The sequence below is a fragment of the Diospyros lotus genome, chromosome 1 (genome assembly GCF_014633365.1).
Source record: "Diospyros lotus cultivar Yz01 chromosome 1, ASM1463336v1, whole genome shotgun sequence".
NCBI classification, from domain to species: Eukaryota; Viridiplantae; Streptophyta; class Magnoliopsida; order Ericales; family Ebenaceae; genus Diospyros; species Diospyros lotus.
This window is the reverse complement of record NC_068338.1, coordinates 31994506-32021331: the sequence shown is the minus strand read 5'-3', so window position 1 is coordinate 32021331 and position 26826 is coordinate 31994506. Positions and strand designations below refer to the sequence as shown.

Here is a 26826-nt window from a genome sequence, read left to right as displayed (position 1 = left end):
GGTGCTCCTAGAGAGAAGCGGTTTATCACTTCTTTGTTATTATTTTTGTTACATTAAGTTTAAAGAAATGGGTAGCCAATTGGGTGGTGTTGACAACGTGACGATTAGGCAAGTAGCAGACAACGTGATTTTTGTTATCGTAGTATAATGACAATGAGAGCAATGGCAACAAATATCAAGCAACGACAAACAATTAATTTTATAGAAGTTGATAGTGAATCAAGTGGTGATATTGATAACGACTTTTATAGAAATGGGTAGTCGGCAAACAACGTGATTTTTTGTCATGAAAACACGAAGAAAACAATGGGATCGAGTAACGACGTCAACAAATATAAAGTAATGGTACAACATCATAATTTTAGATAACGAACACCACCACATATAAAAAGGGTTTTTTTTTAATCAAAAATAGAAGGAGTTTCACGTCAGAAGAAGAAGAAGAGGAAAATGGTAGATTTATAATTTTATATCCTACAATTTAAATCATTATTTTCATAATACAAAATTTTCAAGAGGAGTTGTGTCTTTTAAACATATGGTGTGTTAAAGCATCAATATTACGTGTCTTAACCTTCCCACCTTTCATCATTAATATATTAAAAGGGTTGAAATTTATTATTTATGTATAGGGTGTGGGCCAGATACAAATTTTTTGGGTTGGTGATTTTATACACCCAAAACTATATATTGCTAACACAACAAATTTAAGTAAAAATATGTCTATATTTGAAATATTATCTACAATTCTATTTTGTTTAAAAATATTTGATTTTTTTGTTTACATTTGTTGTGTAAGTAACAATTTTGGATGTGTAAATATATCACCACCCAATTATTGTGTTCCCACTAGCTCATAAATCAAACGTGTTTAATTAATTAATAACAAACACATGTAAACTTGGTCATGAGTATAAAATTATTAGATTATATTTACATATAAAGATAAAAAATTATAAGGCATTTGCTGAGAGCTTCTCTCTTTCTAGGGTTTTAGCGGGGAGGGTGATTAGTGGTTAATTTTGTAAAAATTTTGTTATAATTATACCCTTCTTTTGATCTTAAAAATGGTTTAAATTAGATATTAATATATATTTTATGGTTATATGCAAGTTTAAATTGAAAAATGAATGAAATGAAATTTTAAAGTAAAATTTAATAATAATAATAATAATATATAAAATTATATATAATACATATACATCATTATATGCATGCATGTAATATATATATATATAATATAATCTAATATATATATGTGCCATGTGTAATACATATATATAATATATAATTTATTAATAACATTAAATTATTATTATTATTATTTTTTTTTTATTTATTTATTTTTTTTTTAGGCATGAAGAATTCAAGCCCATGAAGACTTAAAGTCCATGAAGAATTCAAATCCATGAAGAAATCAAACCCATGAAGAAATCAAGCCCATGAAAAATTAAAGTCCATGAAGAATTCAAATCCATGAAGAAATCAAGTCCATGAAGAAATCAAGTCCATGAAGAATTCAAGCCCATGAAGAATTAAGGCCCAATTTGAACAACCCATGGAAAATATTATTTTGAGAAGGCCCAAGGATTATTTTTAATCCTAATGAAGATTAAAAACCAATTTATAGAAATCTATTTTTATTTTTTATGTGAGAGCTTTATTAGGTGTGTTTTTTAGCTAAAATCTATTTAACTATTAGGTGGATGTTATAGCTAAAATCCATTTAACTTTATGAGTGCTTTATTAGGTATGTATTTTAGCTAAAATCCATTTAATATTAGGTGTGTATTATAGCTAAAATCCATTTAACTTTAAGTGTATGAGTGCCCATTAGATATAATTATGTCTAATTGAATAATTGAAATTGTGTGGTTTGTATTGCATCTTGTGGCCTATAAATAGCTCACTTGATTGCATTTGTAAGTGTGATTATTATTCTTGAATAAAAGTTTAGTTGTTTCCTTATAATTCTCTCTTTGAGAATTGTTCTTGTTCTTTCTCATTTTCTTTAGTACTTTCTCTTATAATATTACTTTTTTCTTTCTTCTTTTAAATTCTTATGTCATTTATTATTACTTTATTATTCACCGCCTAAATGGCCGGTTAATTTGTGCCTTTAAATTTCTGCAATTTTAATTCTTGTCATTTAATTATTCACCGCCTAAATGGCCGGTTAATTTGTGCTTTTAAATTTCTGCAATTTTAATTCTTGTCATTTAATTATTCACCGCCTAAATGGCCGGTTAGTTTATGCCTTTAAATTTCTTGTCATTTAAATTCTATTATTTAAATTACGTCATTTAAATTTATGTCAATTAACTTTCAAATAAAAATGAGTAGCTAAATCTAATCTTGGGTTAAGGCAAGGACAGTGTCCAACGCCAATGATTCCCAAAGAAAGCTGCGCTTTAAATAAGTAACATTAATTTAAATTTCAGTATGAGTGTGTATTAATTATTAAAAAATCACTAGGTTTGGATTGGAGCGTAAGCCTAACTTAGAGCTTTCATGCCATGTATGAGAGTTACTAGAACTGGAAACGCTATCATACCCAAATCCGGATGATTAATTTAGTTGTTTTGTGTATTAATTGCAATTGGATTTATGGTGGTTGCTTAAATTAGAATCCCGCATATCATGTATGGGGATTGCTTAACCTAGAACTATCATCATCTCTAATTGCATTTAATAACAAACCCTCATATCTGAAATTAAATTAATGTTGCTAATCTTTTATGCTAAAATTTGGGAATCAACGGGTTGGTACTGAAATTGTCTTAACTCAAGCACTATCCAAATTCATATTTTTACGTTTAATGTTTATTTTAATTTTTGCCTTACTTTATTTTCTAGTATCTGTTGTCTAAAAACAAAACCATAAAAAATCTTATTGTCAATTTGTCCAAATGCGTGTGCGTGTGTGTGACATTCTTTTTCTTTTGCCATAAATAAATCTCTCAGTGGACGACCTGGATTCATCCAGAAAATATAAATATAAATTTGGACTACAACTGCACTCGTACACTGGCGAGTATAAACCTCTCACTAAAATAAAAAAAAATATAAAAGTTTTATTATGATTTGTAGATGTCAATGAAGCCTTGGAGGAAGAAAAAGACCAAAATGATGTAAGAAAAGAAGAAACCTGGGAGAAAGAAGAGGATAAAATCCGAGAGCTAAAATGTGAAGATGTCATAAGTTTATCCACATTTAAGCCTAAAATTCTATCTTTTAGGCTAGTCGATATTATTGGGGATCAAATTAAACTAAACATGTGTAAGGTGTTTGTGCAAATTAATGTGTCGTACTCTGATGTAATAAAACCAACACCGCCGGATGATATATTTTCAAAATATGTATGTGCATTCATGAGAAAAATCAATTTACATAATTTTGAAAATAACTTTAAAAGTGGTGTAGTGAATGAGAGATATTATACGATTAGGTGGGCAACCACTCATTTGATCCTTAACTGGAAGAAAAAAAAAAAAAAAACTCTAAAAAAATAATAAAATAAAAATATATAATAAAATAATTTTTTATATATATATATACATATAAGTTGTTCCTTTTCTGCATTACTTAACTAGTGTTTCTCTATGTGCAGTCTAAATAAAATTTCTCCATACGAGTTTATGTATTGAAGACCGCCAGGTATGCCTATCTTCTATCCTTTTATTGCCAATTGAGGACAATACGCAATTTAAGTTGGGGGGTAAGGTGTCTACAAAATTTTACCTAAAAAAAAAAATTAAAACAAAATTAATTAAAAAAAAAAAAATTGAATTGAGAGAGACAGAATTGACGCTGGTGGTAGCCATCTTTTCTTGGGCAGTGCAATCACACTGCCCTATAAAGAAAGAAGGCACACTGCCAAATGTTGAAAACAGAGGCGCCGAGCGTTGAAAAAAAAAAAAGGCACACTGCCAAATGTTGAAAAATGAGACGCTAAACGACATCAAGTCTGACGGTGCAATTATGGCATGCCTCGAGTCGAGTGTAGAATAGTGATGCCCATTGCTCTATAAGAGACTCCATATCTGTATGAGGCAAGTCACCCCTCTTGAGCTCAATCTTCTCTCCTTTGTGTTATTCTCCGATCAGGTACTCTCATCCCTTTTGTAAAGTTTATAGTTCTTTACTTTCTTCTTAGTATAATTTTTTTTTTTTTTTTTTTAAAAAAATGGATCTTTATCTCTCAAAAATTCACAAGTACTATCCATCTCTCCCGCAGAATGATTTGAAAAAAATTTATGTTGCTAGGTGTGAAAGACTTAGGTTGTTGATGCTTAATAACATCCCTGAAGATATTCGTTGGCTGATCGAAGCAAAAGTTCGATTAGCTGGTGAAACTTCACCTAGTTTTAAGCATTTTCCAGGCTTAGGGAAGAGTAGTTTTGCGAAGAAAAGAAGAGCGAAAAGAGTGAATGGTTGTTACAAATGTGCTCGATGGACCTGTAACACACGATGCAAATCTGTGGGGTTTACGTCCATAAATCGAGAAGATAAAATTAGTTTCATAAAGGATGGACTGAGTAAGGAGTCTCTGGATGATATCCGATTGACTCTTGAGACGCATCCATGTGGAATAGTGCAAAGAGAACTTCTTGCTTTATGGACCCAGTTCAGAAGTGACCACCAACGCTATAGTCTTGGGAATCTGACTAAAAACGACCATGTTTGCCAATCTATAAGAAAATTGGATGGGAAGCTTATCCCCGCTTCATAGAAAGTGTTTAAGCCGTTTCTGGACGTAAAACCAGAGGAAGATGTGAGCCACAATCACAACTACTTATACATACGCATGATTTTTGTTTGTATTTATTTCTTGTTGAATTGTTGTATAGCTACTTTTGATAGCCAAACTTCTTTTCAGGACATACAAAAGGAACAAACATGGAAGGCCAGTTAGTTCGTCGAATCAATACCATATGTGTACTTTGTGGCTCTCAACTTGGGAGCGATATTTGTTACGCACTTGCAGCGAGCGAACTTGGTAAAAAATTAGGAGAGAAAAAAATTAATTTGGTATATGGGGGGGGGAGTCGTGGATTGAATGGTTATGTTTCACAAGCTGTACATCTTGGAAATTCATCTGTGGTAGGTGTAATGCCAATCCCTTTAGCTGAACCACATATTTCCGGGATTACACGCGGTCAACTTATAGAAACGACTTCTATGTCTGAGCGCATGGCTTGTAAGATTTATCAGTCAGATGCCTTCATTGCTTTACCAGGAGGTTTTGGAACACTTGAAGAAATCTTTTGTATAATCTCCTGGGCCAAGAGTAATCTCCATACCAAACCCATTGGACTTTTAAATGTTAACCATTTTTTCGATGGGTTACTCTCTTTTCTTGATCAGGCTGTGGACCAACAGTTCATTTCTCGTTCAGCAAGAAAGATTCTCATTTCTGCATCCACCATTGATAAGCTGCTAGAGAAATTACATGCTTATGTTCCACAGTACGATCCTCATGAGCCTCGGATAGACTGGTCTAAGGCAATTAGTAACAAGCGCCAAAGGGGTCCGATTAATTTAGATTTATCACTGTGAGAAATGCTCTTTATTAAGATGGCTGAGTAAGGAGTACTTTTTGTACTCTTGAGACGCATCTAGTTATTGTACACCTTGCAGGATTTTTCTTGGTTGTGTTCTTTAAAAAAAAAAAAACAAAAAAAAAAAAAAAAAAAAACAAAAAAACAAAACTGTGGAATGTTGTTAGCAAAGTCTATGATAAGGTGGCTGAGTAAGGAGTACTTTTTGTACTCTTGAGACGCATTTTGCTTATCTTATGACTTGCATGAAATTTTTATTTTGATGTGAAAATATAAATATATATATATATATATGGTGTGTTCATTTGTTGTTTAAGTTTTAGCAGTTCACAGCAAATCTATGGACTTGTGGAGTTACAGGTATTCCTAACAACCCTGATTTATTACTGCAATTCAAGTTGGGGGGTGTAAGGTCTAGTCATGAATTATTTGGTTCATATTTAACTGTGAGTTTGCTATTGCTAGTTTGTTGTCTTGTGGGAATTGATTATCTTTATCTGCTCTTATAAAAAAAAAAAAAAAATTGTGTTTTAAATAATGCTATTCCTAAAGCTTTAAAGTTATGCACTGATAGCCGGTTAAGTTTGCAATACGAAACATGGATGCATTGATTTCTTATTTGAAAACGTTTATGCATGAGAATAAGTAATTTGCATTCATCGGGGATTCAAAATTTAAAAATTGGTTATCGGTCATAAAGTCAAAGGTAACAGTAATTAGCTGATTAGTACATTGTATGATCCCTCAACAGAAGTGGAGACTATTACCCAAGTAAGTGTTTGAGCCTAATAACCATTAATTCTGAGTGAAATAACACTTACTCTAAATATGCTCTCTTGTTTATCTTATCTTTTCAATGGCTTCAAAATATCAATTCGCTTTGAATGTCTAGTATGATAGCGGATGAATTTGACTGGTTTCAAACTTTGACTTAGATGACTGAGAACCATGATAGGGGGATCAATTTCTTTCAGTTTGAGCCTATTAAACCTTTTTCTTTCTTTAAATTAACCTCCCTTGCTATCCCATTCGAGCCATTTGTAGTACAATTTCTTTCGTTACTCTCGGTTAACCCATAACCATATGAATTTTATCCAATCTGGTGTGATTTTGGGAATTAATCTGTCTTTCTATTTTCATATTTAAAGAGAAAAAAAAAAAAGAGAAAAAAAAAGAAGAAAAAGAAAAAAAAAAAAAAAAAAGGGCAAATTCTCTTAGCTATTCAGCATAACTGTTTCAAAATAAATGCTAAAAAAAAAAAAAAAAAAAAAAAAAAATCCCGACACACCCTTTGCACACTCTACATTTTCTTTGACAACTCGTATTAACCTTATAGCCCCATTACAACCAGTCTGGTCCCTGTTGATGCTATAAATCATGTGATCTCAGAATTCGAGTTTGGAGTAGGGAATCATGTTTAAATTCAAAAGTTACTCGTCTAGAGCATTATTCCAATCATGAAGCTATGTCAATTTCCCTGTTCTTTCATGAAAATACGTTCCTTGTATTTGGGATGGCACCGAGTTTTGAACTTGTTCTGCATTTACTCTTATAACGGTGCACCCCCTTGTGTGTACACCTGAGGAATCCTTTTTATTGGAGAGAAAATCCATAGTAAGATTTGAAGTCAAAACTTTGAGGGAGTAAGTCTGTGTGTTGGTTATCCTAATTTCCATTCCTGAGATTATATGACCTTTAACCAAAAATCTGATTTAGAATGCTAAATTATTTATTCAATTTTATGCATTTCGGTTTCGAATTTAAAATTTTTACATTCATACAGTTATTAAAGCTTGGCATGTGTATAATCTGATTGCTAAGGGACTAGCAATGTTTAAGTTGGGGGGTATGATTAGTGGTTAATTTTGTAAAAATTTTGTTATAATTATACCCTTCTTTTGATCTTAAAAATGGTTTAAATTAGATATTAATATATATTTTATGGTTATATGCAAGTTTAAATTGAAAAATGAATGAAATGAAATTTTAAAATAAAATTTAATAATAATAATAATAATATATAAAATTATATATAATACATATACATCATTATATGCATGCATGTAATATATATATATATAATATAATCTAATATATATATGTGCCATGTGTAATACATATATATAATATATAATTTATTAATAACATTAAATTATTATTATTATTATTTTTTTTTTATTTATTTATTTTTTTTTTAGGCATGAAGAATTCAAGCCCATGAAGACTTAAAGTCCATGAAGAATTCAAATCCATGAAGAAATCAAACCCATGAAGAAATCAAGCCCATGAAAAATTAAAGTCCATGAAGAATTCAAATCCATGAAGAAATCAAATCCATGAAGAAATCAAGTCCATGAAGAATTCAAGCCCATGAAGAATTAAGGCCCAATTTGAACAACCCATGGAAAATATTATTTTGAGAAGGCCCAAGGATTATTTTTAATCCTAATGAAGATTAAAAACCAATTTATAGAAATCTATTTTTATTTTTTATGTGAGAGCTTTATTAGGTGTGTTTTTTAGCTAAAATCTATTTAACTATTAGGTGGATGTTATAGCTAAAATCCATTTAACTTTATGAGTGCTTTATTAGGTATGTATTTTAGCTAAAATCCATTTAATATTAGGTGTGTATTATAGCTAAAATCCATTTAACTTTAAGTGTATGAGTGCCCATTAGATATAATTATGTCTAATTGAATAATTGAAATTGTGTGGTTTGTATTGCATCTTGTGGCCTATAAATAGCTCACTTGATTGCATTTGTAAGTGTGATTATTATTCTTGAATAAAAGTTTAGTTGTTTCCTTATAATTCTCTCTTTGAGAATTGTTCTTGTTCTTTCTCATTTTCTTTAGTACTTTCTCTTATAATCTTACTTTTTTCTTTCTTCTTTTAAATTCTTATGTCATTTATTATTACTTTATTATTCACCGCCTAAATGGCCGGTTAATTTGTGCCTTTAAATTTCTGTAATTTTAATTCTTGTCATTTAATTATTCACCGCCTAAATGGCCGGTTAATTTGTGCTTTTAAATTTCTGCAATTTTAATTCTTGTCATTTAATTATTCACCGCCTAAATGGCCGGTTAGTTTATGCCTTTAAATTTCTTGTCATTTAAATTCTATTATTTAAATTACGTCATTTAAATTTATGTCAATTAACTTTCAAATAAAAATGAGTAGCTAAATCTAATCTTGGGTTAAGGCAAGGACAGTGTCCAACGCCAATGATTCCCAAAGAAAGCTGCGCTTTAAATAAGTAACATTAATTTAAATTTCAGTATGAGTGTGTATTAATTATTAAAAAATCACTAGGTTTGGATTGGAGCGTAAGCCTAACTTAGAGCTTTCATGCCATGTATGAGAGTTACTAGAACTGGAAACGCTATCATACCCAAATCCGGATGATTAATTTAGTTGTTTTGTGTATTAATTGCAATTGGATTTATGGTGGTTGCTTAAATTAGAATCCCGCATATCATGTATGGGGATTGCTTAACCTAGAACTATCATCATCTCTAATTGCATTTAATAACAAACCCTCATATCTGAAATTAAATTAATGTTGCTAATCTTTTATGCTAAAATTTGGGAATCAACGGGTTGGTACTGAAATTGTCTTAACTCAAGCACTATCCAAATTCATATTTTTACGTTTAATGTTTATTTTAATTTTTGCCTTACTTTATTTTCTAGTATCTGTTGTCTAAAAACAAAACCATAAAAAATCTTATTGTCAATTTGTCCAAATGCGTGTGCGTGTGTGTGACATTCTTTTTCTTTTGCCATAAATAAATCTCTCAGTGGACGACCTGGATTCATCCAGAAAATATAAATATAAATTTGGACTACAACTGCACTCGTACACTGGCGAGTATAAACCTCTCACTAAAATAAAAAAAAATATAAAAGTTTTATTATGATTTGTTTTTATTGTGTTTTAATTGCAGGGTGAGAGTGCAGTCAGAGGGTAGTGTTGTCATGGCCATGTTCGACCTCATCCATCAATGCTGGTTTCCAGTTGATTTCACCATCGATCAACGATCTCTAGTCAATCTTGCTGGTGTGAGCAACTAATAGTTGGTTTTCGGTGACAGTTGGCCTTGCTCCTAATTAATCACTTTCCCCTCTTTCTTTATCCATTCATAGGCGCCCTATTTTCTAAAGTTATTGTTTTTGCCCTGCTTGATCATTGATTAATTGTTTACCATTCATGCCGCCTGGTTATATATGCTTTCGCCCATGTCTTTTTCCCTCTCATCGTTATGCTTCGTTCCATTTGGAATCCCTATTTTCTAGTTCTGGGTTGCTCTTTCAAGTTTTGCTTCTTAATTAGTTCTAGTGGCTAAGATAAAGATAGGGAGTTGGGAAAAGAGGAGATGAAGGTCTCAATGGCCAGAAGGGACTGGTGATAGAGAGATTTTTGAAGTGAGTTAACATTGACATTGGTTTTGGGGGGTGGCTTTGATTCGGTGCATTAAGAAAAGAAAAATGTGGGGGCGTACGTCTGTAATACCCCAATTTCCAAGCATATTAATTATAACTTGGCGAATTTGAAAATTTTCAATTATTACATTTTGATCTCAAATTTTATTTTTTACCCATTGACACAACCTCCTCAATAAAACAAAATTGAGGCAAATAATCAAAACCTAAGACGAAGCGTAGTCTAGATCGAATTGAAAACGAATACAAATATATGAAATATATATGGAATTTGACAATATTCATAACTTATTCATCAGCCAATTATCTTCTTAATTTTCTTGAAACTCTTGACTGTCTACACTTTTTTATAATCAAAATTAATTAATTGTCCAAACCACCAATTCTTTCAATCTTTTCCCTTTTTTCCCTTCCCCTTCATCCTTAGCTCCGATCTTGGGGTTCGGTGCCGGCAGTGGCAATGTGGCGGAGTAAGTTGTGCAACTTCAGAATTTTCAAAAAAATATGCTTTAACCCCTCTATTTTTTATCTCTTGCATTCCTGCCCTTATCTCACAGCCTCAGCCTCAGCTTGTTAGAAATCTCACTAAGATCCCTCATAACCCAAAATCTTTCTTACACCTCTAATAAATTTCATCAACACCCCCAAAACTTCTAAATAATTTCACTACTTAGGCCCCAAAACTTTTGAGAAACTATACTTTCACCCAACAAACCCTTGGAATGCTTTCCATGACTTGTAAGAATACAAAAATATCCCTTGGTTTTATACCTTGGCTTTTACTAATTCATTGAAAATATTCTAATTTTTTTAAATATATATATTGCAGCAGCGATGCTTTCTAGTCTAATATTAAAGCCAAGAGAGAGAGGGGTACAAGAGGACATGGGTTAGTGGCATTCGGTCGATGGCAACGACAACAGTAACTCACCTTAATTTGTTGTATAATATGCTGTCGGTAAGGTTTTATTATCTTGTTATGGAGGTTTTCGTGGGCTCTTTGGATCGAATGTTTGGGTTGAGCTACTGATGGGTTTTGCTTGGTCTTTGTATATATGTTGGGTTTTCCTTTATTTTTGTTAGGTTTATAATATTGTGGAGTGGATTGTTGTTTCATATACTCATACGTGAGCGTTTGGCCCAAGGCCTTAATATATATATATATATAAATTAAGATCTCAAGTATTCACATTTCTTCTTCATTTGTCATTTAGTTTTCTGTTTTTATTTTGAGACTTTTAATATAGGGGTGAGGAGAAGTTCGGATAAATCAAACTAATAATTGAATCAAATTGATAAAATTTGATCGATTCGATTTGATTTTTCACAAAAAACGGTTCGGTTCTAATGATGCAGTAGCTGAGCACCTTCGTTTGCATCAACCTGAGTATCTGCGATGGGGATGGAGACTTGTTCCCCCGGTCTTACTCCGACGCTCAAGTCAGATTACTAGATCAAAAACAAGCTTAAGATATGTAATTCCAAACTTTTGAATAAATAAAGAGTTCAATCCCCTTACTCGTCATTCGTCCTTCTTCTTTATATCCTTGTTAAGGTAAGGATTATTTTCAAATCACCAGGATCTGTATCCCGTTCTTCACAGAGTTTGAATCTTACTAATAAGAATTTCATAATTGCTTCCGAGGAGTTCGAGCTAGCTCCCATTTCCATGATCCTCGGGGGGATGGTTGATTTCAAGGAATCCGGAGAATCCTTATTGAGTAACAGACCAACTGGTGTGGTGATACACGTCTGCCACGTGTTTTTTCTGGATCCGAGTAAGTTGACGTTAGTGGAGTATCTTATTAGTGGACACGTGGCATTACTGCCAATGGCTATATTTCCAGGGTATTAGAGAAATTATGGACCCGAAAATATTTTTCCCTTATCAGGTTCGATTATATTTTCTTCTAAAAATCGGTTATTCAGTTCGGTTTGGTATTTTGATATAAATAATCGAAAAATCGAACTGAACCATGTACCCCGAAACCAAATCGAACCGGCCACTCCCCCAACCACCCCCAACGCTGGCGTGGAGCCCTACGCGACACTCAAATCCCAATAGACGATAACCTTTTGGCCCTTCTTCTCCAATCTCCAAACCTTATCAATAGCCTTCTCCAATCTCCATCACTCGCCATCGCCGATAGCATCTCCATCCCTTGTCGTCGTTGACAGCATCTCCATCCCTCGCTATTGTCAATAGTTCGATCTCTGTTTTCTCACTCTTTTCTTCTTCCCTTCTGACGGTGTCGGTCATCTCCTTACCTTATCTCTTCGTCCATTCTCTCTCATTCTGTCATCCCTCGCTGATGGCAAAGATGAAGACGAAAGCCGAAGACGAAGATGACGCCGATGACCTATTCGATAAGTTTTTTGGCTACTTCTATTTTACATTGAAAACTAGATCTATTAAAACCCAACCATTAGATGCTTTTTGATTTTTGGGTATATGGGTCATTGTGGTAAAGGGAATCCAATGATCAGTTCTGATCATCGAAATCACCGGTCAGCTAAGTGGCCGGTGGCAATAGCAAGGCCGAACTAATGTTCGGTCTATTGGTTATTTTGTATTCCAGTTCGATTTTTGGTTCAATTCGGTTATCATGGTTTGGTTGTTAGAATTAGTTGGTCGATTCATGATTTTTGGTCGATTCAATTCGGTTATAACCAATTGTACACCCTTATTTTAATGGGCAATTATTTAATAGCTTGAAAATTTTATTAAATAGAAAATAAATTGGAGCAAACGTAAAAGAAATATAGGAGACACGTGGCCTCTCAAATGAAGCCGCATCGTGGCTGCTTACAAAACTAATTAAGAAGCCTCTCCCGCAGCACAACGTTAAAATTGAACCCATTTTCCTCCATCCTCCCTCCCTGTAAATAGGCCTCCAACTACCAGAACCTTCTTTCATCAATCTACCACCAACTGTCTCTTTTGGTGTTGAGAAGCTTTTGAAGTTTAAGAAAGATGGAGAGGGATGGGGTGGGGAATCGCTGAGCGATTGCAGAACATTAGAGAGGGGCCTCAATTTCCTATTAAAAACATCCAATATTCTATTATAAAATTAAGTTGTATAGATAGAGTTATAGAAACAGTTTTGATGATGCAGAGCCGATCACCTTCTTCTGTCTCAGACCAAGTACCTGCAAAAAGGGTGGGGACTTGCTCCCCGTGATCCCTCCTACGCTTAAGTCAGTTCATAGGGTTATAAATTGGAGATAGTAATAGAAAAGATAACAGAAGAGTCCTTTGGGAATCAGATCCCCATACATGTAGAGGTTATCTTCTATTTATAGATTACGTTCAGGCTACCCTAAGGAGATAAGATATCTTTCAAAAATAGAGGCCGATCCTCTTTCCATGGGGAGAAAAGATAACATTCCCCAATTGAGATAATTCTTGGGATGTTGGAGATATTCTTGGTTGATTCAATCTTCCTCTCTATCTCTTTTCAGTTCAAAATCATAATAGAGATTATAAAGACACATGGAGCTCCTAGGACTTGACACGTGGCGATCGCATATTGGCTTTTACTGGCACACATAGCTCCAAGTTAATGGTAACCTCCCAAGGGTAGTACAATAAAATTGCCCCATGTAAATATTCCCTCATCACTTGCCCCCCACTCCTTGAGCTGATCGAGCGAAGAGATTGGGTAGCTGAAGGAGTAGTCGTCATTGTTTTTCTGAGCCTCTATAAAAAAGTTATACTAAAAATTGGGTTAGCAGTCTCGGATGCTGAATTCGCTTTTTAAGTTTCCCAGTGCCCTTTCACTCTTCTCATGCAGAGGGTGATTAGGTCGCTCAAGGTGATAAAGATGTTCGAGGATTTTCCTATGGTAGAAAGGGGTCAGCTCTTAAATTAGTACATATATATATTTTTATTGTTATTTTTGACCTAGGGCCGAGGCTATGCTGGTTGAGGCCGCATTCCTCATCTTCGGGGGCCGCTGGTCAAGGTTGTAGTGGACGAGGCCGCGTGCCTCATCTTCGGGGTCGCTGGCTGAGGCTGTGTGCCTCGTCTTTGGGGGTCGCTGGCCTAGGCTTCTTGCCTCATCTTTGGGGGCTGCTGGCCGAGGTTGTGGTGGCCGAGGCCGTGTGCCTTATTTTCGGGGCCGCTGGCCGAGGCTGCTTGCCTTGTCTTCGGGGGCTGCTGGCTGAGGCTATGTGCCTCGTCTTTGGGGGCCGTTAGCCGAGGCTGCTTGCCTCGTCTTCGAGGGCCATTGGCCGAGGCTGCGTGCCTCGTCTTTGAGGGCCGCTGGCCGAGGCTGTGGTGGCCGAGGTTTCCCTCTTTCACTTGCTTTCCAAAGCTCATAAAATGTTGGCTGTTAACCAATTAGGTGTACTAGGATAAGCTCTACTATCCCGATAAGGCAGCTTTTTCATGTAGCGCTGCTTGCTTAACGAGAATCTTGATCCTTCGGCTTTCGTTGGAGGTTCTTTCCGAACCGAGGGGGGGTTACATCGAACCTTCTTTTTGTTTTGGGAGTGATTCCTAGAATTGATTCCTTAATTATTAGGTGTGGTCCCCTTTGAGCCTCCGATGGTCGAGGTTCGTGGCCCCGAACTCGTTCCTTAATTATTAAGGGTGGTCCCCTTTGATTCTTTGGTGGTCGAGGTGCGTAGCCTCGAACTCATTCCTTAATTATTAGGGGTGGTCCCCTTTGATTCTTTGCCTGGCAGAGGTGCGTAACCCTCGAACTCGTTCCTTAATTATTAAGGGTGGTCCCTTTTGATTTTGAGTTGTCAGGAGTTTCGAGGATCATATGTGATCCTTTTGTCTTGAGTTGTCGGGGGTTCGGGGCCCCCCGAGGATCACATCTGATCCTTTATTTTTGAGTGTTCGGGGGTTCGGGCCCCCCCGAGGATCACATCTGATCCTTTGTTTTTGAGTGTTTGGGGCCCCCCGAGGATCACATCTGACCCTTTGTTTTTGAGTGTTCGGGGGTTCGGGGCCCCCCAAGGATCACATCTGACCCTTTACTCTTGCGTTGACGAGGCCTTTCAGACCCTCGGTCTTTGTGTGCACATGCTGGCTTGGATTGCAATTTATGATGGGATTTTAAAGAATATCCATATTTTATTTTCACAGTTCGGCGAAATGCCTACGTCCACAATCCAAAGTAATGCCCATATTTTATTTTCACGGTTCGATAAAATGCCTACATCCGCAATTCCAAAATCATATATATGCATATACACGTCTATAATTGTGCAGTGGCCCAATACCCTTCCTTGTTTACTTGCCAAGCAAAAATGCATCCCATTGGCCATTGGTCATCTCTTGAGGATACAGGTTGGCCTAATATGGCCCCAACAATCATGAAATAATGCCCCCATGGCTGGAAAGAGATGTTATGTTTATCGGAGAAGCCTCTTGTTGATGTTGTGGCTCAAAAGATGTCTCAGAGAGAATATGATATATACCGCGTGAACGAAGTCAAGTTTCATCCTTTTGAGGTTTTCAACCTCAACAGGTGCAATTAAGAAGCAACCCACATTCTATCGATTGAGACAATGGATAATGCATATACCCAATAATTTAGAAAAAATAAAGAATTTGCCATCACTGCATGATGTTATCGCAGAATCAGTTGCAGAGACCGAAGTGTACGTGGTCATTCCTAAAGAGAATTCCACCATTTCTTATCAACTTGCTCTAAAGTAGATTCTGACCTGAAGCAAATTTTTCCTAAACAGGCAATGGTCGATTTCTCTGCCAAACCGACCAGTCAGATTTACAATTGGTCTGATGGTTCGATTGGGTGCTTCGATTTTAGGGATGCTGGTGGCTACAACCACAATCCTACAGAAAAGGAGATCAAGAGTTAAAGCAAAATTAACAGTACCTTGGTGATGAGCAACTTTTTAGGGGAGACTAATTGCCTCGGTCTAGGTCTTTTGCGACTGTCACTTTGTAGATTATCGCTGTCCTTCGTTAGCCATTATCGTGGTCAGCCTTCTGTTACTTACTTCAATCTTTGCTTTCTTAATAGCCATATGCTATTGCGTCAGGGAAAGAAGAGAATTCAGCTCTTGATTTCACTCGTGTATTTTCTTTGAAGATAAAAACAAAGAGAATTCTTCCACAAAGGCAAACAATCACGGTAAATAAAACGAAGGCAACATGATTAAATTCTTAAAGCGCATCAAGAGACAGATATAGGATTAATCAATGAGAAGCAAAATAAGAAGCCATCATCTCTATTTTTTGAGAAGACTGCTAAGCCATCGAACGGTCTTGCGCATGCATTATAAGCTGCTTCTTCTTTTACTCAGTCAATCGTCGTTGCTTGCCTTTGTTGCGCCTCTCTGTTTGTATATAATATAAATATACCACCTACTTCTTATCCAGAATAATGGATAATATGCTAGTATAATGGATAAAATTCTTTTTTCTCCAGAATACTATACATGAGATTTTCTTCCAAGCTTCCTCCGAAACTTCTCATAATGTAAGAGCGAAATTGATGGAAAAGTAACAAAATCCATAATATAATATGTATAAAATATGCTTAGCAGTTTTGTCTCCACCCATAATGGTACGCATACATAGATGTACTTTATAGTATGTAACATATACATCATCTATTCACATACTTCTGATTCAAATTCCACGATAAGCCATTATACATAAATCGATGCTTGAACACATGAATTAATGGTGGATATATATAATGCCAACTTTTTCAATTTCCTCCCATTCATGCCGGTTCTTCCATTCACATTTGTATATGATGTATATGTGTGTGTATGATGCAAAACAATGGCAAAATTATTTTATTCTTGCTTTTCGCGATTAAATGTTCTACTATGCCTCAACCAGAACTTCCTACAGCATATATATACATATACATGTAAATCTTTCGGTCTTTTCTTTCAATTATTCTTTGCATAAAACAATAATTGAAAAATAAAATCGTAGCAGGCACAAAAATATTAAAAGAACGAGCGTACTCATGATGCCATCAGCACATACATGTAATTGAGTTTGTACGATTTGAAATTGTACTCGGCAGATAGAAAGAAAAGACGAGGGCCCCACGGTGGGCACCAATTGATGAAGCAGAGCCGATCACCTTCTTTTGTCTCAGACCAAGTACCTGTAAAAAGGGTGGGAACTTGCTCCCCGTGATCCCTCCGACGCTTAAGTCAGTTCATAGGGTTATAAATTGAAGATAGTAATAGAAAAGATAATAGAAGAGACCCTTAGGAATCAGATCCCCATACTTGTAGATGTTATCCTCTATTTATAGATGACGTTCAGCCTACCCTGAGGAGATAAGATATCTTTCAAAAATACAGGCCGATCCTCTTTCCATGGTGAGAAAAGATAACATTCCCCAATTGAGATAATTCTTGAGATGTTGGAGATATTCTTGGTTGACTCAATCTTCCTCTCTATCTCTTTCCAATTCAAAATCATAATAGAGATTATAAAGACACATGGAGCTCCTAGGACTTGACACGTGGCGATCGCATATTAACTTTTACTGACACACATAGCTCCAAATTAATGGTAACCTCCCAAGGGTAGTACAGTAAAATTGTCCCACGGTAAATATTCCCTCATCAAGTTTATTTCTAATTTTGGACATCCTTCCTTTAGAACGCAGGGCTGTAACTGCAAGGCCTTTTCTAATATGGAGATTTGTTACAAGTAAAGCAGCAGCCCTCCCATGCTAAATTTCTTATACGTTGATAAAAGGGCTTGGTATATATGTTGGGCTGAGATGGATCATGTGAAGGGGAACAGGCAGTGAAAGGGCGAAACGAGAAAAAAGTTTCCTAGCTCTGCCAATTGTTTAGGTATGTATTTCCAATATACAAATATTATCGACATCTCTTATATACGTAGGTTTTCTCTCTAATTAAACAGCCATTTCATCTATGCCATTGATTTTCTCCTCCAAGACTAGTGGCCAACTTCTTCCTAATTAATCTGTTGTTGGGTTGTGACATTCAACCAGTATGTTTTCCTTTCTTGGTTCTCTTCAGTTTGTTTCATTAGATTCTGTTTCTCAGAGGCCTCGCTCCAACAACTTCTTCAGAATGCATAAATTTTAGGCTTTTAATTCTCTCTCAGGCAAAAAGAAGAGAGAAATAATGAAAGTTCTCAAAACTTATTACAGAACTAGTTGTGGGTGGGACAAAGACGACCCGTCAGCCACTAAAGGAGAATCAGATGCACCCCCTACCACCACAATGAGAAGTCACGCTGGAAAGAGGAGAAGCTTAATTAGCACCAACTTAATTCTCAGGCTCGCTGGAATGAACCCACTGCAGTGTGTATACATATTAATATGCAAACGAGTAATGCAGATGGATTACTGTAGATTAACTCTTCTCTATTTGTTGCCGCAGTGGTTTGTATCCAATACGCAAAGGACTAATATATATCGACCCACTGCAATGAATATTGGTTGTATCCAATATCTTAAACCGCTCTCCTACGTACTGCTTGCTCCTCCTTTGAACCGCCAATTCTTTTAATCTATATCTTATTATCTAATTATATGTTTTATAATATTATAGTAATCTTTGACAATAGTTAACCTTTGTTTATTGGTTTTTTGATTATATAAAGTTTTGTGCATCGAGTGATTGAAAAGCAAAGCAAAGGTGTGTGGGAATGAAGGGGAGGTGCTTGAATTATGGAGGGAAATGATGTACTCAATGTGCCCAAAATAAAAATAAAAAATATATATATTAAAATGAAAGACAAAGACAATTAAGATGTGTCATGCCAGTGAACATGAAGATTATTTGATGTACGAGATTATTTGATGTACGATTAAATAAGTTTATTTAACAAAAAATATATTATATTGATGCGTGATTTTAACAAGCATTGCTTGTGACGGACCGCAAATATAACATATATATATATATATATATATGAAGTTGGGGATACGATTAGCCATATAATTAATGATCTTGTCCCATTGGTTTATGAATCCAATAATCCACCACGTGGCTTCTTCTCATTGCTCAAATTTTGTATATAATGAGTTGGAGATGGAAGGCAGCAGAAGTAGAAATTCGGGAAGAGAAGAAAGGGGTTTTAACAAGAGATCTTTATGTTATTGATTAATGGGTAGAGTGCTGCCCATTTTCATTATGTCATTGATTTTGAGCTTGAGTATTTTTTGGGGTTTTAACAAGAGATCATTGAAGGACGAGGGTGAGGAAAAAAAAAAACTAGGAGATTGCCCAAAATCTATTGTAAACCAAATCAAATAAATAAAAATTTGGACATGTGCTGAAAGGGAGGAATAAATTAATTAATACCGATGATGATGGGACTCAAATTAAATGTGCTACTGGCTACCATGTCCATCGGTATACCCACGAAATAATGAATATATTGGAATATTTAATTTAACCTCTATTCCAAACGGCACGCATATATTGCAGGGGAGAGCGAGTAGTCCAGTCGATATCGCGCAGCATGCATGGCTTTGTTTTGTTTCGCCATGCCCACTGCCAGGCGTCTACCAAAGAACAGAACTCGGGTCAAACAAAACTCCACAAGCCGTTGAGAAAGTGAGCAAGAAAAGCCGAGAAGAACTGAAGAAATCCTAGATATATAATTAATTAATTAAAACCAGAAAGCAAGTAGCTACCACAGGAACAAAAACACCCATTGTTTGTGATTCATATATAGCTTGTTTGTACGAAAATCGAAACGAAAGTGAAACGTGACATGAGATGAAATGTTAAGTTGTTTTTGTCTAAAATATAGTATCACACGAAATGTTTATAAAACACTATATAATGTGCGTGTGTTAATTTATAATCATAATTATTTTAATGTACCATTCTAAAAACTGTCTATAAGTTGATGAAAAAAGACCATTTCATCAATTCTAGGATGAATTAACTTTAACTTTTAATTAACAATATCGTTAAGTTCATGCAAGCTAAAAAAAGAATACCATCATCCTTAATAAGTTAATAAAATGAGGAAAACAAATTAATATTTCTAAATGTAGAATTATCGTTTTCGAAGTGTTTCATAGAGTTTCCATTACCAAAATGTACTGTTCGAAACAAGAAGACTACCATTAATAACAAGGTTTCATCTTTCTTAAATTCATATCATACTCAATCAAGCAGCAACATGCACAATAGTTTGACAGGGAAAAGAAACATAGAACATTACCATAAGCGACCAAATTCAGTTTCTATATGTTATTTGTAGAACTTGAAAAAGGTCTTCAAGTACTGAGCAGAAGAAGAAAAAAGAAAAGGGCTTTAAGTTAGTATTTGCAGCTCAGGGAGAATTCAGAAGGAAAAACCATCTCCATCAAATCCATATCGTGCTTCCCACTTGACGAAGCTTGATCACTACTGAAGGAGTTCACCAAGTTCAGAACCTCGGAGCAGTAAGTCACTGAAGATGATTTAGTGGGTCCATCCAACAGATAGGAAATGTACGAGTCAGACGAGAGATGGGCTCTAGCTGGCTCTTTCCTTACGTACATGTTTTGGTTAGGCATGATTGTAGAGAAAAAGCCGCCTCCGACATTGTCATTGACAAAGAAAGCATCACCTTGAACGGTTTTTGCCTCAGTTTCAACCACATTAACAATGTTTTTTTCGTTAACAATGGCTGGTTGGAGCTCATTTTTGCCGCCAAACAAGTTTTTGATGAAGTCGAGCTCATCATCATAGGTCTGGTTCATGATTAGGGATGAGTCATCGATGGAGGAATTCGAGGAATCCGAGAGGGAAAGACCAGAATGGTTTGAGTAGTGCTCAGTGATAGAGGAGTCAGTAGGGGCGCCGGCGGCCTCATTCAGACTCACGCCTTTGATGTAGTCCTCAAGTATCGATGGTCGGTGCTTCCTAGAATTCTGCCTTTGCTGTTTCTTAATCCTTTTCTTTGAACTCTGCCTCCTCCTAGTCGCGTTCCAGTGATTCTTTATGGAGTTTTCGGTTCTTCCTGGAATTCGCTTGGCGATTTCGGCCCATCGGTTGCCCACTATCTTGTGAGCTTGAACTAGCATTTTCTCTTCGTCCTCAGTCCATGAATCCTTCTGATAATCAATCACACAGCTCAAACAAGAGTTGCAGAATATATATTTGTAAAAAAGCATAAAACCCAAATCAAGAGGGCATGAAGAATAATTAATTACTTCATAATAAATTGAATTTTTCATATATGAAGCCACTGTCTAGACTACCTCTTCTCAATGTTTACTCCTAAATAGGAAAAAAAATAAAAAACAACAAACCTTTTACACAGAAATATTAAGGGGCGAGCCTTCTATAACAGTATCAATGCTTTGCCAACAAAAAGGTTCCAAAATCATAAGAAAGTGAAGGCTGATGAAGCACGAGCATACGTATACATAAGCAAGAATGGGGAGCTTACATATAAAAAGGAAAATTTAAAGGGAAGAAAAGGGAATGGACTGACCCTATAAGATTGGCATGTCCAGGTGCTGAAATAACATTAACTTTAAATAAATTAAAAAAACAAACAAAAAGTCCAAAAATCCAACCAGGAAAAGTGCATGGATACGGAAAAGAGAGATGGCAAACTGTGTGAAAAGGGTACTAAAGTCGCCGAGGAACTTGCATCTGACCAACGCTATGATGATATAAGTAGCACAAAAGCCCTATATACATATACTCGCTTCCTGGACAAATTAAGATATATTTTTCTAACAGATTGTTGAATATAAATATGAGAAGAAAACATGGAAATGAACAGAAAAATCTCCTTGATAAATGCTCCAACAATTCTAAATCCTCTAAGAAATAAGGCTGGGGACCTAGGGTTTTTTCTAGCTAGTTAATTTGATTGCTAGAAAACTTTACAGAAATATAGAAGCAAACAGAGCTCATTGATCTCTCTCCTAGAATGATCCATAAGAAACCAACAGGAAGAAACACAAAACGGGAAGATCAGTATCGAAGAGAAAAAAAAAGGCTTCACAAGACTTGAGATTTTGAAAGTAGTAAGGAAAAAACCTTGATGTCAGGGCGCAAATGATTGTGCCACCGCTCGCGGCACTGTTTCCCGGCCCTCCCAACCATGCTTTCAGCTATCACACTCCACTTTCTCTTTCCATGTTGATTCACCAACTCTACTAGTTTCCTTCATAACAGAAACGAAGGAAAAGCCAAGAAAATTTTCAATGTCGATCAACTTTTCATAAAAATAGAAAAGATCACGGCAAGGAAGGAGAGAAGTCAAGACCAAAGGAGAAAAAGCAAGAAAACAGGGTCTATTAGCCACCTGTCTTCTTGGTCTGACCATTGCCCTTTGATCCGACTTGAAGATTTTGCACCGCCGACTCTCTTTCCAACTCCTTTTGAATTTTCCGGCGGTGCTTTGCCTTCTCCGTGCAGACCCACGCCGAAATCTTTCTCACCTGCCAAGTTGAGTATCTCTGCGTCAGGAAATCTGAAGCTAGTTCCTGGGAAACTCAGCCATGGAAGCCCAAGTGAGTAGCTTGTAATTGCACCACCGAGAGAAGGAAAACTCCGGTACCCAGTTGCCGGAACGGCTTCTCCTCTGTTCTGTACAAAATCTGGAGTTCGTCGGAGAGGGAAATGATTGTTACTCGACAAGAACCTCTCTATAGCTGTTAGCGGAGGACCTGATCGGTATAAAGGAGGCTTGTTGGTTTGGAAGTAGCCATAGGGAAGAACAGTTTCTCCTCCACCCTCCATGAAAGAGTGGCCGCCCGAAATAGAAGATAAAAGACTGTTTTCAAGCAACAGAAAATGCTTTCAGAATTGAAAGTTCGCTTCGATTTCGGGAGGCTGCCTCGGAGTCGTCTTCTCTCTACAATTCAGAGAAACTCCTGAAGAAGCTGGGCAACGAGCGTAAAGTAGGCTGTGTGAAGCGCTGGTAATAAAGAAATCTTGGCCGTTCATCTTATGGTGACCCCAACGGCTGAGATGCGTAGATGGGAAACCGCCCCATCTCTCTCTCAAATGGAAGTAGCAAAGAGGCGGAGAGTTTAGTGGAGCCGTTATTGCACCCTAAATTAATCATTTTCCCAAATGAAATTTATTATTATTTTTTTTCTGGAGAAATTTAATCTAATTCTATTTTTCTAGGTGAATTTTAATTTACTATAATTTTCTGGGTAACCAACAAAAAGAAAAAGAAAAAGAAAAAGAAAAAAATTAAAATCCTCAAGTCACTTCATTTACATCTCCCTTTGGAGATCAAAGAAAGGAAAAGAATGGCCACAGAGTGTCCTAAATTGGAGTTCAAAATTTTTTCTTCTGTTTTTTTTTTGGGGGTCTATTTTGCCTTTGCATTTGCATTAACAATCGCTTATTACAATGATCAATCATCTTTATTTAGGACAAAAAATTTCGGACTATCATTTTAGGACAAAGATGTCGGGCAAATGATCTCCATTTAAAGGAAAAAAGACGAAATTATGACATGCTCAAAGGAAAAATTAATTAAGTCTAGCAATATTTGCAGCCGAGGAAGAATTCAGAACGAAAAAACCATCTCCGCCAAATCCATATCTTTCTTCCCACTTGAAGAAGAGTTCACCGGGTTTAGGCTATCAAAGCAGTAATTCACGGAATCTGAATTGACGGGTCCATCCAACAGATAGGAAATCTGCAAATCAGAAGAGAGATGGGCTCCGGCTGGTTTTCTCCTTAGGGTATTTATGTTCGTGCGTTGGTTCGGATTAATGCTAGAGGGAGAGCCCCCTCCAACATTGTTACTGACTAAGAGAGCATCATCTTGAAGAGTTTTTGCTTCATTTTCGGCCATGGTTTTGCCGTTATCAACGGCTAGCCGGTGCTCATTTTTGTCGCGAAAAAAGTTTTTCATGAAGTTGAGCTCATCGTCACCCGTCTGGTTCATGATTTGGGAAGAGTAGAAGTCATCGATGGAGGAATCCGAGAGGGAAAGATCAGCCAAATTGTTTGATAAGTCCTCAGTAGGGGTCATAATCATAATCACCCCTTTGATGTAGTCTTCAAGTATGGTTGGCCTTTGGTGCTGTGGCGATTTCTTGATCCTTTTGTTCGATTTCTGCCTTCTTAAAGTTGTATTCCAATGATTCTTTATTGAGTTCTCGGTCCTACTGGGAATGCTTTTGGCAATTTTTGCCCATTTGTTGCCGAATGCCTTGTGAGCTTCAACTAGGATGTGTTCTTCCTCTTCAGTCCATGAATTCTTCTGATAATCGATCGATCACACATCTCAAACATGAGTAAATTTTTTCCAAACTAAAATGCATTTTAACTTGTATAAAAGGCCTCAACAAAAAAGGGTTCAGATTTACCGAATTAATACCAGTTCTCTGTTAGACTAAAGTTTGTCATCTGAACAAGCCAAATCTACAGGCACTCTGAAGCTACCCCCGGAACTCAGTTTGGTATGTTCAATATGCTTAATTTATAACCGTAAATAAGCTGCTCAAGCTCCTTTTGGTCCGAGAAGAGCAACAATTAACGCATTATGAGCAAACTCATTAATTTTAAAACATAATCAAGCCTGAGAAAACCACTATCCTTCACAACTAGTTTACAGCCTTCAAAAGAGGGCTAGCTATTGTCAGTTCAATCTCAATTGAGCATCTAATCCACCATTCAAGACGCTGAACAGCAAAATCACTTGCAAAAACAGTTGAAAAGGTTAAACAAGGAGTACCCCAAAAAAAAAATAATTTAAAATCCATATCTACTTGATCGGCAGAATTAAACGAATATAAATGAAAAATGAAAATCTCCCCATATTGTTACCATAATGAGCAAGCACATAAGCGAAGAGTTAAGGGACTTATCTGCACAGAGATCATTTTCTAATTGAATTAATGTTGGATATAAATATGAGAAAAAAACATGGAAATGAACAGAAAAATCTCTTTTGATAAATCAACCAGCTATAAATTCTCTCAGAAATTAATTTGTTAGAGATGCCAGGGAAGAGATAGGGCTGGGGACTAGGGTTTTTGCTGGTTAATTAGATTGCTGGCAAAGACTTACAGAAATATAAAAGCAAAGAGAGTTCTAAGATCTGCATGATGCACTAGAATCCAACAAGAAGAAACAATAGAAGAAGTGAAGAAAAAAATTAAACCTTGATGTGAGGGCGCAAATGGTTGTGCCACCGGTCACGGCACTGTTTTCCGGTCCGGCGGAGCATACATTCAGCTATCAGAGCCCAGTTTTTCTCTCCATGTAGAGTCACCAACTCAACAAGTTTTCTTCGAAACAGATAAACGAAAGGAAAAGCCAAGAAAACTTTCAGTATCAGTGAACTTTACACAAAAAATAATAGAGAAGATGATAACAAGTAAGAAGAGAAGTCAAGAGGAAAGAAAGGAGAAAAAGGATTTATTAACAACCTGTCTTCTTCGTCTGACCACATCCTTTTAAACTTGATTAGATTTGTAGATTTGGCAGCGTCACCTCTCTTTCCAACTCCTTTAGAATTTTCCGGCGGTGCTTTGTCTTCTCCGTTCAAACCAACACTAAAATCTCTCTCGAGCGAATGGCTGCTAATGGCACCAGCATGATGAGAAGGAAAACTCTGCAAGTGCCCAGTTGCCGGAATGGCTTCTCCTTTGTTCTGTACAAAATCTGGAGGTTGCCGGAGAGGGAAATGGTTATTAGCGAACAAGAACCTCTCTATGGCTGTTAATGGACAACTTGATCGGTATAAAGGAGGCGTGGGCTTGCTAGTTTGGAAGTAGCAATAGGGAAAACCAGTTTCTCCTCCACCTTCCATGAAATTAAGAGAGGCAAAGGAAGAAGATAAGGACTGTTTTTTCAGGCAGCCAAAATGGCTTACAGAATTGAAACTTGTATTCTCTCCACAATTGCAGGACAAACTCAAGACTCAATTAGAGCTGGGCAAATTAATAGATGGAAACGTCCTAGCTCCCTCTCAGATGGAAGTAGAAAATTAAAGAGGTGGAGAATGTAGTGGGATGGTTATTGCACCCTTTTAATTAATCATTTTTTCAAATTAAATTTACTTTAATTTCGTGAGAATGTATATATGGGAGGTGTGAAAGGTTCTTGCTATATATATAAAACACACAAATTGATATTTGGCACTCGGGGGAAATTCCTAATCTACCCTTCCTATATATATATATATATATATATATAACTCAAACTGATTTTTGGCACTTGGGGAAAATTCCTAATCTACCCTTGTATTGAAACCCATTACTGCATAGATGCCAATTTCTTGGTAGTAGTTAAGGATCATTGGTGAAAAAAAAAAAATATATATATATATATATAAACATGTTCTTTTAACTCTTTTTTTATAGCTATTTGCCCCTTCAACTTGAAAGTGATCATGTACCTCAATTTTTAATTTTACTACAATCACACACCTTATATCTCACAAGATTGTGCGTGAGATACACATGTACTGTCAATGGATCGTCGACGAGAAAGGGAGAGAAAACAGCATCCTTGAAAGATGGGGGACGAGATTCTGAGGGCAATTGTGGCTAGGAAAAGCAAATCAGCGAAGACCAACTAAAGCTTAGAAATTTCCTCGTGGAATTTGGCTACAGAGGAGGATCATACTCTAGCAACGTTGGTGAGATCAACACAAGCGTTCCAAAGGCAATAGCTAAGCTTCCCAACTTGGAGCTTCACGAAATTGGAGAACGGAGGGAGTGAGCTCAAATCTAGAGCAACACATTGTCGTTATTGCCTTGGCTAACCCATCTATCACCGCTCTCGCCTTGGTCGATCGACCCATCGATCAATGGCAACCGACCCATTGTCTCCCTCCTTAGCGACCTCTAATCCTTCTCCTCTCTCTCATTAGCGACTCACGGACAATGCG

General features: G+C 36.2%; 2 protein-coding genes across 2 annotated transcripts; both read right to left on the bottom strand.

Moving 5' to 3' along the window:
* Positions 1 to 20278: 20278 nt before the first annotated feature.
* Positions 20279 to 22703, bottom strand: LOC127788121 (transcription factor MYB64-like). Its single transcript, XM_052316252.1, has 3 exons — positions 22267 to 22703; positions 21999 to 22125; positions 20279 to 21058 (listed from the first exon to the last, which is right to left on the bottom strand). The coding sequence occupies exons 1-3, from the start codon at positions 22701 to 22703 to the stop codon at positions 20279 to 20281; spliced, it is 1344 nt and encodes a 447-aa protein (XP_052172212.1).
* Positions 22704 to 23487: 784 nt separating this feature from the next.
* On the bottom strand, positions 23488 to 25743 carry LOC127788058 (transcription factor MYB119-like). The gene is made up of 3 exons (XM_052316196.1): positions 25361 to 25743; positions 25093 to 25273; positions 23488 to 24189 (listed from the first exon to the last, which is right to left on the bottom strand). Exons 1-3 carry the CDS (start codon positions 25741 to 25743, stop codon positions 23488 to 23490), a joined length of 1266 nt encoding a protein of 421 aa, XP_052172156.1.
* Positions 25744 to 26826: the final 1083 nt, after the last annotated feature.